The 13,834-nt window shown below is 40.1% G+C and overlaps 1 protein-coding gene across 1 annotated transcript in view; it reads left to right on the top strand.

Annotated features, from left to right (window-relative positions):
* The window catches only part of LOC106961254 (putative protein TPRXL), a 17,393-nt gene extending 6,317 nt beyond the window's left edge, over positions 1-11,076 (top strand). Inside the window, exons 2-4 of the mRNA XM_015054848.1 lie at positions 6,074-6,733; positions 7,818-7,969; positions 9,043-11,076. Coding sequence (XP_014910334.1) covers positions 6,074-6,733; positions 7,818-7,969; positions 9,043-9,087 — 857 coding nt within the window. The 3' untranslated portion in view covers positions 9,088-11,076. The remainder of the gene's footprint in view (positions 1-6,073; positions 6,734-7,817; positions 7,970-9,042) is intronic.
* Positions 11,077-13,834: the final 2,758 nt, after the last annotated feature.

Genomic DNA, 13,834 nt, shown 5'->3' with positions numbered 1-13,834 from the left:
CGGCACACTAGTGTGCCGCGGAACAGTGGTTGAAAAACACTGATGTAACATATTGCAATAAATACCATACATTGAAGTGGAAAAGTACTTACCCACAGTGTCAACGCTGTCTTTTGCTCTTTTTTTTTCTTTCACACTATAGATTACCATTTAAAATCAGACATTACCTGAGGAAATACAAAACAACGTTTTAGTGATGACTTAATTTATTGAGAGAGAAATAAAATGACCCTCTGGCTGGTTGCACTGCCCTTGGCAACAACATCTGCTACCAAATGTTTGTGTTTGTAAAAAAAAAATATTTAAAATCCCCGGGGGGGGGGGGGATTTCGACCCACTCTTCTCTGAAGAATTGTTTTATTTCAGCCACGATGGAGGGTTTTCAAACATGAGCAGTTTGTTTAGGGTTACGTGACAAGATCTCAGATTTAAATCCAGACTTTGACTAGGCCACTCCAAACCCTTTACTTTGTTTTTATAAAGGTGAACTTGCTAGTATTCTTCCTTTCTTTCTTTCTTTCTTTCTTGTTCTGGTTTTGAAGCAGTGAAGTGCAGTGAACACTACCACCTTTGTGTTTTCTAGTTCGTTTAATGCTCATTTTTCAGGCTCGTTCTTCAGTTTGGCAGCAGACATAAAGGGACCCATACGTTCCAAGAAGTTACACTTTTGTCTCCTCGGTTCCACAGAAAATCTTCTTGACAATCTTCAGAGTTGTCTAAATACCTTTGGCAACTGTGACATGGGTTTTTGGCTGCTTTTGGGAAGCAGTGGTTTTCCCCGGGGGAAAACTATCATGGGTGGCATTTTGGCTCTGCGTCTTTCTACAATGAAATCATGAATTGTGGAAGCCCCAAAGACTTGGAGAAGGCCTTGTAAGCCTTTCTAGACTGATAGATGTCAATCACTTAGTTTTTTAATCTTTTTTTTTTTTTTTTAGATTTCAGATGTGTTGCTTTTTTCGCCCTTCTAGCCTACTTCATGTTGTCAGACAGGCTCTGTTTATGTGGTTTCTTGATTCGAAATATCTGAAAGTAAAACTGAACTCCACTTTCCAAAAAAAAAAAATTCCTTCATGACTATTGATGAGCAGTTACTTTGTCCCATAAGTGTAGGTTGGCAAAGAGTTAAAGAGTTTCACTTTTCTCTTTTTATCAATGACATGAAGGAGATACAAAGCCATCTGTACTTCCTCAGAATGTCTTTATCTGATGATTCGATGCATTTTACGTGTGACACAAGTTGTAGAAACATTTGAGCCAACAGCTACACAAGTTCTTGTTATAACTTGATATCAGTATTTGGCCTGCCCGTGTCTTCTCTGTAAATTTGCACGGAGCCTCTTCCCAGCAGTGATCGCTGAGTATGTTTTACTGGCAGGCAGTGAGGGAAATACATTTCCCCAGGCACATGCTGCATTGCTCCGAGAGTGCATGAGTAAGACGCTCTAATATCTTAAGAGATGGAAGAGCTTAACTGGAGAACAGCGAGTCTCTTCATACACCTCCTGTTCACACACACAGAGACATAAACATATATATATATATATATATATATATATATAAAGCCAGACTCCTAGTCCAGCGTTTGACCGAAGCAGCTTTAGGCGAACAAGGGCTGCATTATCCAGGCAACCACCTCTGTCTATTTATGAGTGTATCAGTTCTGGTATCATCCAGAGTTCAAATAGACCCTCTCTTTCTCTCTGCCAGTGAGTTCTGTGTGAATGATTGTGGAGGTAATGAAAGGCATCAGGGTAGTGTGTTAGTGAACGGTAATGACTCCACATTACATTAGCGCTCTGGTTTGCATCAAAGGGAGGAACAGAGATGGATCTTTGGGTATATAGCGATGAAGACGTTAAAGATGGGGCAAACAGGGGACACGAAGGTCATCATTAAAAGGATATAAGTGTGCTTCAGTTACTAAACACTACTTATTGGCGGCAGCAGCAGCAGGGAGCCTTGAATACAGTGACATGAAACATTAGACTGTAGCTGCAGTACGCCCGGAAATGATTCACTGCTTCCTTTTTTCCACATTTGGTTATTCCAAATTGTAATAAATTAATCACTTTCCTCAAAATCCTGGCTGAAGATAGCCGAACTGAGCCAGTGGTGTTGCGTTCAAAGACGCAAGGCTGTAATTGCTGCCCAAGGTTGAACAACAAAGAATTAATCAGAGGCTGTGAATGCTTTCGTTAATGTGATTTCTTGGTTTGCTATTTTTAAAAAGTTTGCAAAATACTCAGAAAAAAAATCAACAGTCGACATTTTCACAATGGGGAATTTGTGTGCAGAATTTCACACATAATTCAATACAGTTTGGAATAAGGCATTAACACAAGAAAATGTGGAAAACTGTGAATATTACCAAACAAGTATGTACACAGAAAAATCAGATATTTACATTCACTCTATAAACAGACACATAATTATACTCCCAGGTTCTGACATTAAATCGGACACATATTTTCCTGTTTTAGGTCAGAGTAAAGAACATTTAGGACCACTTTGTCTTTAGCTGATTCTGAAAGCCCAGGCCAGGTTATGGTTTCCAGACACATGGCACAGAGTATCTGAAATAACAGGAGACAAACCTGTGAATGTATTTCAAGGTAACGACTTGTTGAAAAAAAATCAAAAGATAAACAAGATGTCAGAAAGAGAGAACGGTTGACCTCCAAAAGTCTTGGTTTATCTTTGGGTATCATTTACTTTCTTTGTTATAGCACCTGTACACAAGTCTAAACAGGAATCATGCCTTCCAGGACATCTGGCGATGAATTAATAATCCATAGCGAAATTAGTCCTGCACCAACTTGGGGAGAAAGGCCACTCAGCAAGAAATAATCCAGAAAAAAAAAGCAGATTACAGTTTTTTAAAATGCTTTCTCCCTCTGTGGAGTACAGAGGGAGGAGCATGATGTCATTTGGGGTTTTGCTCCAGGGCTGCTGTGTTTCACAAGATAGATGGCATCATGGGAAAAAAACAAACAAACAAATAAAACCTGGTGTGGAAATATTGAAGCAACACCTCAATACATTTTTCTGGAAGTTAAAGCTCGGGTAGAAATTGTTCTTGGAAATGGACAAAGACTTGGCACCTAGCTTAAAGAAGATCTCCTGCAAGGCATGCTTGTTTTGGAAGATAAGGAGTTATCTGAAAAGAAAGTAGCGAGACACAGCCCAAGTTATGATGCAACATCTTTAAATGAAGAAACGCCTCGGGCTAAATGAAAAGGTTTCCACATGTACTCTTTAAGTTGTTCCTTTCTCTGAAAGTCTGGTTGGATATTTCTGAAAATGCCTTCAGTAATTTGGATGTAAAATGAGAACAACCGCACAACTACAAAAATGTTTTTTTAAAGAAAAGTAAAAAAAAGAAAAGTCATAAGCCACAGCTCTTGTAGCTCCTCCAGGTCATGGTGGCTGCTCTTTTTGGCGTTTATGCTGTTACTAAGTGAATTCTTAGTATAATTGAAGTGTTTAACAAAAAGCCATTGGAAGCATAGAGATGTGCAAAGTTGATTGAAAGGATGAGGTATTTTCCACAACACATTCAGGGATGACTCCTTCTTCTAGCTTGTTGGCTGCTGTGAACTAGAGCTAAAACAGATAACAGGAAGGCTGAGCAGCAAAGGTTCTCCTTTTTAACTTTCCACCTCTGTTTGATGGATTGACGTGGCTCTGTAAACACTGGCAGCTTTATGGAAATGTCAGAGGTAAAGTAGGTCTGTGGGGAATAAAAGTCATGACTGAAAATCATAATTATTTTGTCTTTAAAATGCCAATAATAGCAATAGTAAATCAATAGCTTCACAGTTGTTGTCCCCTTCCTACTGCCGTTTTATGTGTGTAAATGAACCATCTCGTGTGTTTATTTCCCTTAATTATTTAAATGAATTCTCAGTATATAAAACCACAAAAATACTCAAAACTCGTAGAATTGATCATTTTCGAAAACATGATTATATTGCACCCAGTTTGGTTTAGTTTTGATTCTTTTCTTCGTGTATTAGCCCAAACAACTCATAAAATACAAGGGATTATAACACTTTACTAAAACAAAATAACTGAACAACCTCATAGATATTATTTGCTTGAATGACTTATTCATGTTCTTTAGTGCATCATGAGTAGAGAATGTAAAAATTACTTTGTCAAAACTGATAAGAATTGTTCTGCTAGCTGCTATTGGCAGAGGTCAGGTCGAAACGTCCCCACCGACAGACGGCTCCTATTTGTACCCAGAAAGGTTGGGTATGAAACGACCCAAAACTACAAAAGTACAAGACGGCAAAGAGGCAAAATGACCAACAGCCTTCTTATATCTCCTGTTATAATTGTTAAAAAAGAAAGCAGAATGAGTGGGAATCTATATCTGCAGGGGAAGGCTTTAAAATGAAAGGTTGGGTCGTCAGACATTTTGTTTTCCATCACGCACTGGCTCAGAAATGTGCACATAACTTAGTATGTTACTTCAGATTTGCACTAGCTAGGCAAGAAAAAAAAAAGACTTATTTGTCTCCGTCCATTTTGGATGAACTACTGGCTCGATTTCTAGCGACGCCAGTGTTAGCAGCAGCTCAACTGGACTGTAGCCGCAACACTTCTGTGTTCATTAAACTCACATAAAAGGAAGAATTTTGCACCCATACGCTATCCATATTTGTTTTGATACAGTGCCAGTCGAGATTTTGAGGCTATTGTCTTTGTCTCTTTAAAGTTTATCAGCGCGGAAGTCCTAACGAACTTTAAAGGAGCAGGAAACGAGCAGCTGCTTCAGAGTTGAGAGGCTATCTTTAGCATGGTTCTTATCTCAGTTTTTCCATGTCCAGAAGTGGGTCGCGGCGCTTGTGAAAAGGTTACAATGCTACCAGACGTGACACAAACGCAACACCTGCAGTCGCAAAGAGTTTGCTGCCTAAAAAGTAGAGGAAAGAGAAGGTCAGAACGCTGGACCGAGAGACAGAAGCCACGCCTGGAGGTTGTCTGGAGAATCACAGCGGTGGACAACGTCGTAAAAGTTAGTTAGGATGCGATTCAGGTGTTGCTGGGGGAGAAGAGAGAAGTGATTAAATGCTGTGAGACTTTTCGCATGAGGGTGAGAAAGGTAGAAGTGAGATCCTTCCCCCACCACGGATTCACACACTTATCCTCCGTCTGTCTTTCACACACTCACGTTGGTTCACACTTCAGATGTTTTCACTACCAGGCAGCCACCTACTATCTGCACAATACTTAATAAGATGATTGAAGCTGCAGTCATATTTGCCTTTTTAATTTTGATATTCCATTTTCATCCGTCCATCGTCTCTACCCACTGAAGAAAAATATTCAATTATTTATTTAAACAGATGCGGCATTATTCAACCGCCGTTGCATACAAGCATTTCCATCAACACTTCTTCAGTGGAAAATGTAGCACACAATTGATGTCTGTGACACTATAGAGCACATAAAAAACAAAAAGGGTAAGGTATTAAGTCGGTTCCCAACTTCCAAAATCAGAAATGACATTACTGCTGACATTTGTTTGTATTTTCTTAACTTAAGCTTCTCGACTTTTTAACACTGAGTTCTAACTTTTACAAGAAATTTTAATTTAACCTTTATGAAAGCCATCATTTTTATGCTTCAACAAATAAAGTGCTAAAGGAATCAACAACAAATTAAGGCAACGGGACATCGTGACGACTGACGCATGCAGGAGCCACTGACGGCAATTTCCAGTAAAACAGTAACTTTAAGCAATTTTAAAATCTCACTTATAAAGGGTATTTGTCCGCAAAAAATAGTGATGTCAATGGCCTGTTATAGTTGAGACAATCGATTGTGTTGAATTGAGATATTGTTGAGCTTTCTTTGCCTCATTGATTTCCTCCTATCTTTCTTGCTTGCGAGGAAAGAACTAAATAGATACAGTATCTCGCAGATGAAATACATTCTGTTACTTAAGCTGAAAATGAAAAAATAATAAGATATTTATTATTTTTGCCACAAACTCTCCATTAAGAAACTTGGCAGGAAAACAACTGTACTTAATTGACAACAATTTTTTTTCTTTCTGCAGCTGCTAACGCAACGACTGTGCAGAAACCTGAACCGACCAAGAGTGGAAACTCAGTGACTCAGCTGCCATCAGTGGCCCCTGCTGCTTCCAACCTTTCCACTGAACCTGGAACCAACAAAACCAACATGACCGGAACTTTCTCCGCATCCGCGCCACATACGAATCAATCATCATCGAATCACAGCACAGCTTTACATGATGCTCCACCCTCTTCTGCGCCTTCGACCAGCTCCGATCAAAATAAAACCTCCTCCCCCACTCCCGTCTCAACGCCTATCGCCACGATGACGCCAGCGGCGCCCAATGCCACGTCGCCCAACTCCACAGCGCCCAACGCCACGGCGCCCAACGCCACATCGCCCAACGCCACAGCGCCCAACGCCACATCGCCCAACGCCACAGCGCCCAACGCCACGTCCCCCAATGCCACGTCCCCCAACGCCACGTCCCCCAATGCCACGGCGCCCAACGCCACGGCGTCCAATGCCACGGCGCCCAACGCCACGTCGTCTCGAGGCATCACCATTTCTCAGCCGTCCACAAATACTAAACAGTCCAGCTATGCAACAACTAAACCCTCCCCTGTCACCACCACGGCTCCGCTGAACATCACCTCCACCCATTCAGGGAGTTCATCACAGCTCACCATGCAGGGCAGCAGTAAGTACAAAATAAGTGTCCAGCTTTTGTCCTGGATGAAGCCCAGAGTGAATTGAAGCGACAAAAGTGGCATTGTTCTTTGTTTTCCAACGCACACCAGCCCGTCTCTCCTCACTCACAAACACAAACGTCCCGTTGACGTCCTGTTCAGGCGCCGTCACTACCAAGCACTACATGATTATGTGTTTGTTTGAGAAAGGGACTGAGGCGTCACGAGACCCAGGCTTTGACCATTCAGTTGTCTGTCTTGTATATCTTCCTGCTACTGTCTGCCTTTCAGATGATTTGTATATCTACAGCTGCAGATATATGAATACTCAGTTTGGACATCTTTTGTCTTTCAGTAGGGGATTTAATCTAGGCCATAGGTATTGAAGTAAAAGAAATGCTTCTCGTCCGTTGAGCATCTATTCCAGTCAGAGTTCTCGCCTTGTTCTTCTCGCTGTGCGGTTTCATTAGGCCTTTGGGATTTTGTCATTTTCCATTAAACAGAGGAACAGGTCCTTGTGGTTACTGTTAGTTTAACCAGAGTATGTCAAACAAAACTTGTAGGTGTATTAAACATTGCTCCATGGCGACATCCTTTTAGGAAACAGCAGGACAGAAATGTTGAGATGCTTTCCAGATCAATGAGAGAACTTTGTTTAACCACATTTTAATCATAGGTTTATTTAATTTCTGATGAATATTCATTATTTGTTTATTCATTTTCACGTTTAATCACATTGGAGAACAGAAACACTAATCTGTTTTTAGGGTTTCATGTAATAAAAATAAATCAACAGAAAGTGTTATATTGTAGTGAAGTGGAATGGAAATAATAGTTTTCAAAAATATTTTTAGGAAATTTTGCCTGTGTAATTTAGCATCCCATCGTGTTTGACTTTTCTGCCTAAAGATGCATAATAAGCACTCTGAGTGCTAAAACAGTGCCTGCATTTAGCTACAATCACAGATTAAAACAAATAACTGGCATTTACATTTGTACCATGTTAGCTGAAAGCAAACATTAATCTGCCATGGCGGACGATGCGATTGCATTAAACAGAGAAATGGTGCCTTACTGATTTTCTCCCTCCGACAGATTCTCATGACTCTCCCGGACTGGACCCCCTTCTGGTTGGCTTGGTGTCGGCGTTCGTCATCACTGCCATCGTCATCACACTGCTGCTCTTCCTCAAGTTCCGCCGAAGACAAAGCGGGCCACGGTTTCACCGGCTGCAGGACCTACCAATGGTAAATCGGCAGCCTGCATTTAGGCAACACTGAGTCTGTCAGATGTTTTCAAGCTCAGATATTTCACACAAAAATATGGTGGGCCTCCTGATTCACCCCTACTGTCCCAAACTGTTCCACTTCCTAATGTGGTTGCCATTTTTAAGTTTTATATTCACGCAACGCCTTACAGAAGTATTAAAAAACCACAACATTTAAATATATTTTTAAGGGGCTTTCAAGTGAAACGAGCTGGCAGTGGTGCACAAATATGAAAGTAAGAAGGGAAATTCCCAAAGAAATGTCAATGTGTCCTGACACTTGAGGCATACAGTGTAACAAAATAACTTTATTTTATTTGCTTGATTGTTTTAAACATAAAAGGAATTTATAACCCTTTTTTCTTTTATTTAAACCATGAAACGTCAGACTTTTATTCAGAAAATGCTAATAACAGCAAACATGTTAGCATTAGCATGTTGAAATCAAGACTAAATATTATCTGCTACTCAAATCAAAAACTATGCTGCCACTAGCTACAGTATTAGCAAACAGGCTGCAAATAGCATTTAAGCTAAGATTGTATGCTATACTAACAGCGGCTATTATTCTATCATTAGCTAATATGCTTACACTATTTAGCCACCAGATTAAAACATAATCGCATGGTTGTATTTGGTAATTTGCAGACCATGTCTAATAGCTCATTAGCTAATACTGTTTGGCATGCTAACACCAACTCTCCTCACATTGACTCTGACAAGTGCCCTCTACGTTTGCTGTGTTTGCACCGTATGCTATTTTGGAGTGTCCGAGTTTAGGAGGAAGAATGCATTTGAAAGCCACACTATTTACATTTTTATTGGTGGAAAAAGGCACTGTGTATCCAGGCAATACTCTCTTAAACGTTTCCTCCCCCCCCCCGAGGCATAGCTCCACTGTTACAAGGATTCCCAGAGTCTCAAACAGTTTAAATTCCCACTATATCACCTTTTTTCCTCTCTTTATGTCAGTTTATGAGCTGGGTATTCTCAGGTCATATCAGTAACCAATCTGTCCAGTAATGTGATTATTATTATTTCTTTGTTCCGTAGGACGACATGATGGAGGAAACGCCCCTGTCCATGTACACCTACTGAAGGGGTGTGGAGGCCCAACCAAAGTCTTTTCAAATCTTGAAACCAGGACAGTAATGCTGTGGTTGTTGAACCGGATCTTCTTAATTACCACCAAACAGAAATACACATGGGTAGCAGTAAGTGTATGTCTGGATTGCTTTTACTTACCCAGATTATCTGGACGCTTAGCTGACACGGACCTAATTTAAATGGAAGCTTAACGATGAATCAGCCAGGAGGAATCCCTTTGGAAAGTGATCTGTGTTTGGTGTGTGATTTTTTTTTTCTTTTCTTTTTTTTAAACTGGGGGGGGGGAGCCTTTGTTCACTTCTGTACATATAAAGTTTGAGGTTGTAAATATTGTTTTGCCCTTCAAGTGGTTGATAAAAGGTAAAGCAGAAGGAAACTGCTTTCGGTGCCGTCAGTCAGTGACGCTCAGACCCAGGCTGGGGCGATCGTGACGCTTCGTTGGGTTTAAGTCGGTACAGAGAGGAAAAGTAGGGAGGGAGGAAGAAACCTTCTGATTTTTCTGTTAAGAAATTTGCACTTTACTTTTCAGGGGTAAGTGATTAGGGAAAACAGAGAGAAATTTAGATTCCGGGGAATTTGGAAAATGGATTTTGTAAATAGATTATCGACATTGTGCTTTTAAGTGGGTTTTTGTTGTTGGTTGTTTTTTTTGTTTTAAACGTTAATAGATTTGTGTCTGTCAGTTGCGTACCAGTGAGGAGTTGCAGGCATGGCAGGGATTATTTAGTGTTTGATTGTTGAAGGTTCTGTTGTTCTCAGGCATTTAGTCCAGAGTGCCTTACACATTTCAGTGAAAAGACCTTTGATTTCTCAATTTGTTTGCCGGATGAACAAAATTAGTTTCCAGATTTTAGCAATTATCATGTTAACACCCAGCCAAAGTAATGAAACCGCGCCGTTCACTTGCTGCATGTCTTCAGTCGGCACCGATGGAAAATAAAGGTCGGACGCTTATTGCTAGCATTGCACATACTACTGATGCTGATTGCCAACATATAAAGGGCGAAGAAGTCTCCATTCAAATTCAGCACAAATTTAGAATAAGTGGAGCCACTTGGCAACACGTTGTTTTACGTTCAGAAGTATTTTGTAGATTTTTACTGTACATAAGCCATATTTTATGCAAATATTCAAATGAAAAGAGTGAAGATGTGCATTGTCTCCAGTTAGGCATGGGCTGGTTATCTGTATGACATCTGTACTTCACATCACTTGGTTCCTATTACCTTATGGATCTGAAAGTTTTATAATAAAGTATCAGAGAAAGTGCTGGTAACTTGATACTGCTGCAGTGTCCCATTCCCCTCCCCCACCTATTGCTTCACAATGCCAGTCGCCTTGCTGAAAGAAGACTACAGCACATTTCCCTCGCTTACAATAAGACTTTTTTGCATCTGGTAAACATTTCTGGTAACCACAAACACAAACGGTCGTAGGTTGAAAGCTAAAGGACAGACATCCATCCACCTGGCACTTGGATGATGTTATAAACTGATTTTGAATTCAGGTGTGACATTTCATGAGACTGTTTTAATTCTAGGTTGTCACAGAGAAAGTCGTACTGAGCCATGCCTAGATCCGATGCGGAATCAAACCCAACGAGTTTGAACTCAGTTTTTGTGTCATTGTATGTCTGCAGGAACCACTGATTCAATTAAAACACAGCAGAAATGTTGAATGTGCAAGTTACACGCATTTGTTTTAAATAGTACATATTCATAAAGCAATGTTACGTTTTTCTGATGTTAGTTGATTTTTTCAGCATCTCAATGACAGAAATGGTCTCTGTGTGGCTGAGGCTGCAGGTCTTTAAAGCCCACAGCAAATCATTCATGGATCAATGTCATCATCACATGTGTTAAATGAATATTTCTGCCATTTGTAAGTCACAGATTGCTTTTTTTTATGATTAAAAATGGTTTTTCTCCCGTGTCAGATGTCTGCCATAACAACTTCTGACTTCAGCCAACAGAAACTCTGTGAAAGCGTCTATTCGTACATGCCGGAACACAAAAGTCGATCTCTTGTTTTTCTCGGAAACAGACGTTTACTGTGGGCGAAAACACAAAACACGCACAGAAAGTCCCTGCATGCATCAGTGCTCTGTTTCACACAAGGCACACTGAACAATAAAGAGCAGATTAACATAAAATGTCAAGAAAATGGGTTTTATTCATGAGTCATCATGGAACTTCAGACAAAATATGACTCTTTTTTTAAATTGTGGTTTCAAACAATATTTGCTACAAAACAAGGGTGGTGAATGCAGTACTGGTTTAGATGTTTTAAAATGCCTCAAAACAAAATAATCTTTTATTGCAGAATTATAAAATAATCCTGGAAGTTGTAGAGAAATCCAATCCAACAAATTTTAATTGACCATTGCCTCAGCTCCTCCAGACTAGCCACAAACAACTATTAAGCAAACACCTGGTGGAAGAGCATATCTGCTGGGCTTGTTATATGAACTGTTTCTCAGTCCACCTCTTCCGCGAAAGTTTGTGAATGCTTGAAAGAGGAACGTTGTTGTGTTGGCCTGCTTAAAAGCAGAGTTTTGGGAAGAGCAGGAGCTTCTTAAAGAGACAAATGCGCTAAATTGCAAAGTCACATTTCTTTGATGTACATTTGATGTATGCAGTATTTTTGTAACAACTGAAAGTGACATAATTACTTAACAGTGCTTTAAAATGACACTATGTGGCTGGAAAACAGATAATACCTCCCCTTTAAATAAAGAAAAAGCATCTTTTGTTTTCAAGTGATTGTTGCTGATACTGGGCCACTGGTGATTTTGTAAAAAAAAAAATAATAATAAGCTGTTTATATTTAAGGCTGGATTGGACAAAACGTTTCAGTGTGAGTTCATGTTATGTAAATCATCTTTAGCAGGAAGTGTGGTTGATGAAATAGCGTCTTTGTAAATGCTGTACAAAACGGAAATTTGGTAAAGTGTTACGTTTTGCATTGAGTTGAAATGTTCCAACTTTGTTTTATTACACGCAGCGTGTGTGTGTGTGTGTGTTAGATTCAATGGATGCAGCACACAGGAAAACCGTCCACCTCAGCAACACAGGACGGATGTGTGTGTGCCAACCTGACAGAACAACTCGCGGCAGACATAACGGCATGAAGAAGAGCGCGTCATCTGTCTCATGTAGGCAGAGATTGCTTGCTCCTTAATATCGATAATGGTTTTTGATTTCTTTCCCCCTCCACTTTGGTCAGTTTAACGGCAGCCAAAAAGCATCGCTCACTGGATTCCTCCTGGGCTGGAGAGTGCACCATGGGAGGATAAGATGCCCATTAAAAATCCATTACTCTGCCCAGCGTGGCAGAGTAATGGATTCTAGCATTGTGCCATCCATGATACCCAGAACTTTAAGGCCAAGTCTGTGATTCTTTAATGTATAGACTATTAAAAGGCTGCCTGTGTGTTAATTATTGAGCATAGCTGCATCTTATCTTCTGATCAAATAAAGACAGCACTTTAGGGCAATTTGGACTTTCTTTTTTACTTTGCAAACGACCAGGGATCAGTTGTCTCAATACAGATCCCACGGTTGCCCTGAGCAAAGTTGCCCACATCAAAGCACCACTTCGCCCTAGCAAGCTATAATCAGAACTGGCTTTTTAGTCGTCTCCCGAAAAAAATCAAACAATGTGGTTTAGCAATCAGCCTGTCACTCTGTCAGGACCTGTAATTTTTTGTAGTCGGTGCCGCATGTGAGTAGAAGCTACGGCAGCTATTACAACAGTGCTGTTAGTGTGGCTTTACTTTGAAATATTGTAAAAAACAAAACAAACAAAAAAAAAAAAAACGAACCCACTATTTCCTGTGCTTTATCGTTAACCAGAGGCCCCCCCGGCGCAACTGCTGTTACAATTTTTTGAGTATATTTGAACCATCAAAAGCGTCGCAATTTCAAAGGCTGGCAACTTGCTTTCTTTGGTCCAATACTGAGACTAGCACAATATTTACTGCTAGTGAATTTTAAATGCAACAGTCCGCATACTGTATGTAAATAGGTTGCCTAATTTTTTTTTATTTTTAGCTTTAGCTTACTGAAATGTCTCTCCCCAGGAGCAACAGTCATAGGCAACATGCTAAATATATATAAAACAATCCAGACTTCTCAAAAGCTATGTTTTTGCATTTTATTCAAGCTGCAGTACATAACTGTACAAAAGGCAGCTTTTTGCATATTTGATAAAGCTGTCATCATGTTGTGACAGTTTGCTATGAGACAAATAATCTGTGAAAAGATCTATCTTCTTCACCTCCTCCCTGAACTACTATTGCTGGATAAAGTAATGCAATGTTCCGGCCAAAACAACCAATCAGAACCAGGAGGAGGGTCTTAGTGCTGTCAATCAACCTAATTCTTTCACTGCTAAATGTGCTAATGGTGGAGAAACAACTTGTCGTTACAGGAAAACCATTTATCTGCCGTCATTGGTAGCTATGCTAACTAGACTGAGCATTTACAACAAGCTATGCTAACTGCAGAATAGGATGAGCAGCCACGTGAGACTGTGATTGACAGCACTAAAACTCTCCTGCCACTGACTGGTTGTTTCTAGAGAACCCTGGGAGAAAGCAGAGGAAATAGATTTTTCACAGATTACCTCTCGTATCATACTGTCACAACATAATGACAGTTTTAAAAAATATGTGAAAAAAACATTTATATAAAAGTGACATACTGCAGCTTTAAGTCCACTCAGGAGAGGATGGGTC

The sequence above is a fragment of the Poecilia latipinna genome, unplaced genomic scaffold (assembly GCF_001443285.1).
Source record: "Poecilia latipinna isolate Pla-1442-1.1 unplaced genomic scaffold, P_latipinna-1.0 Scaffold1281, whole genome shotgun sequence".
NCBI lineage: Eukaryota > Metazoa > Chordata > Actinopteri > Cyprinodontiformes > Poeciliidae > Poecilia > Poecilia latipinna.
This window is presented reverse-complemented; position numbering and strand designations above follow the sequence as displayed.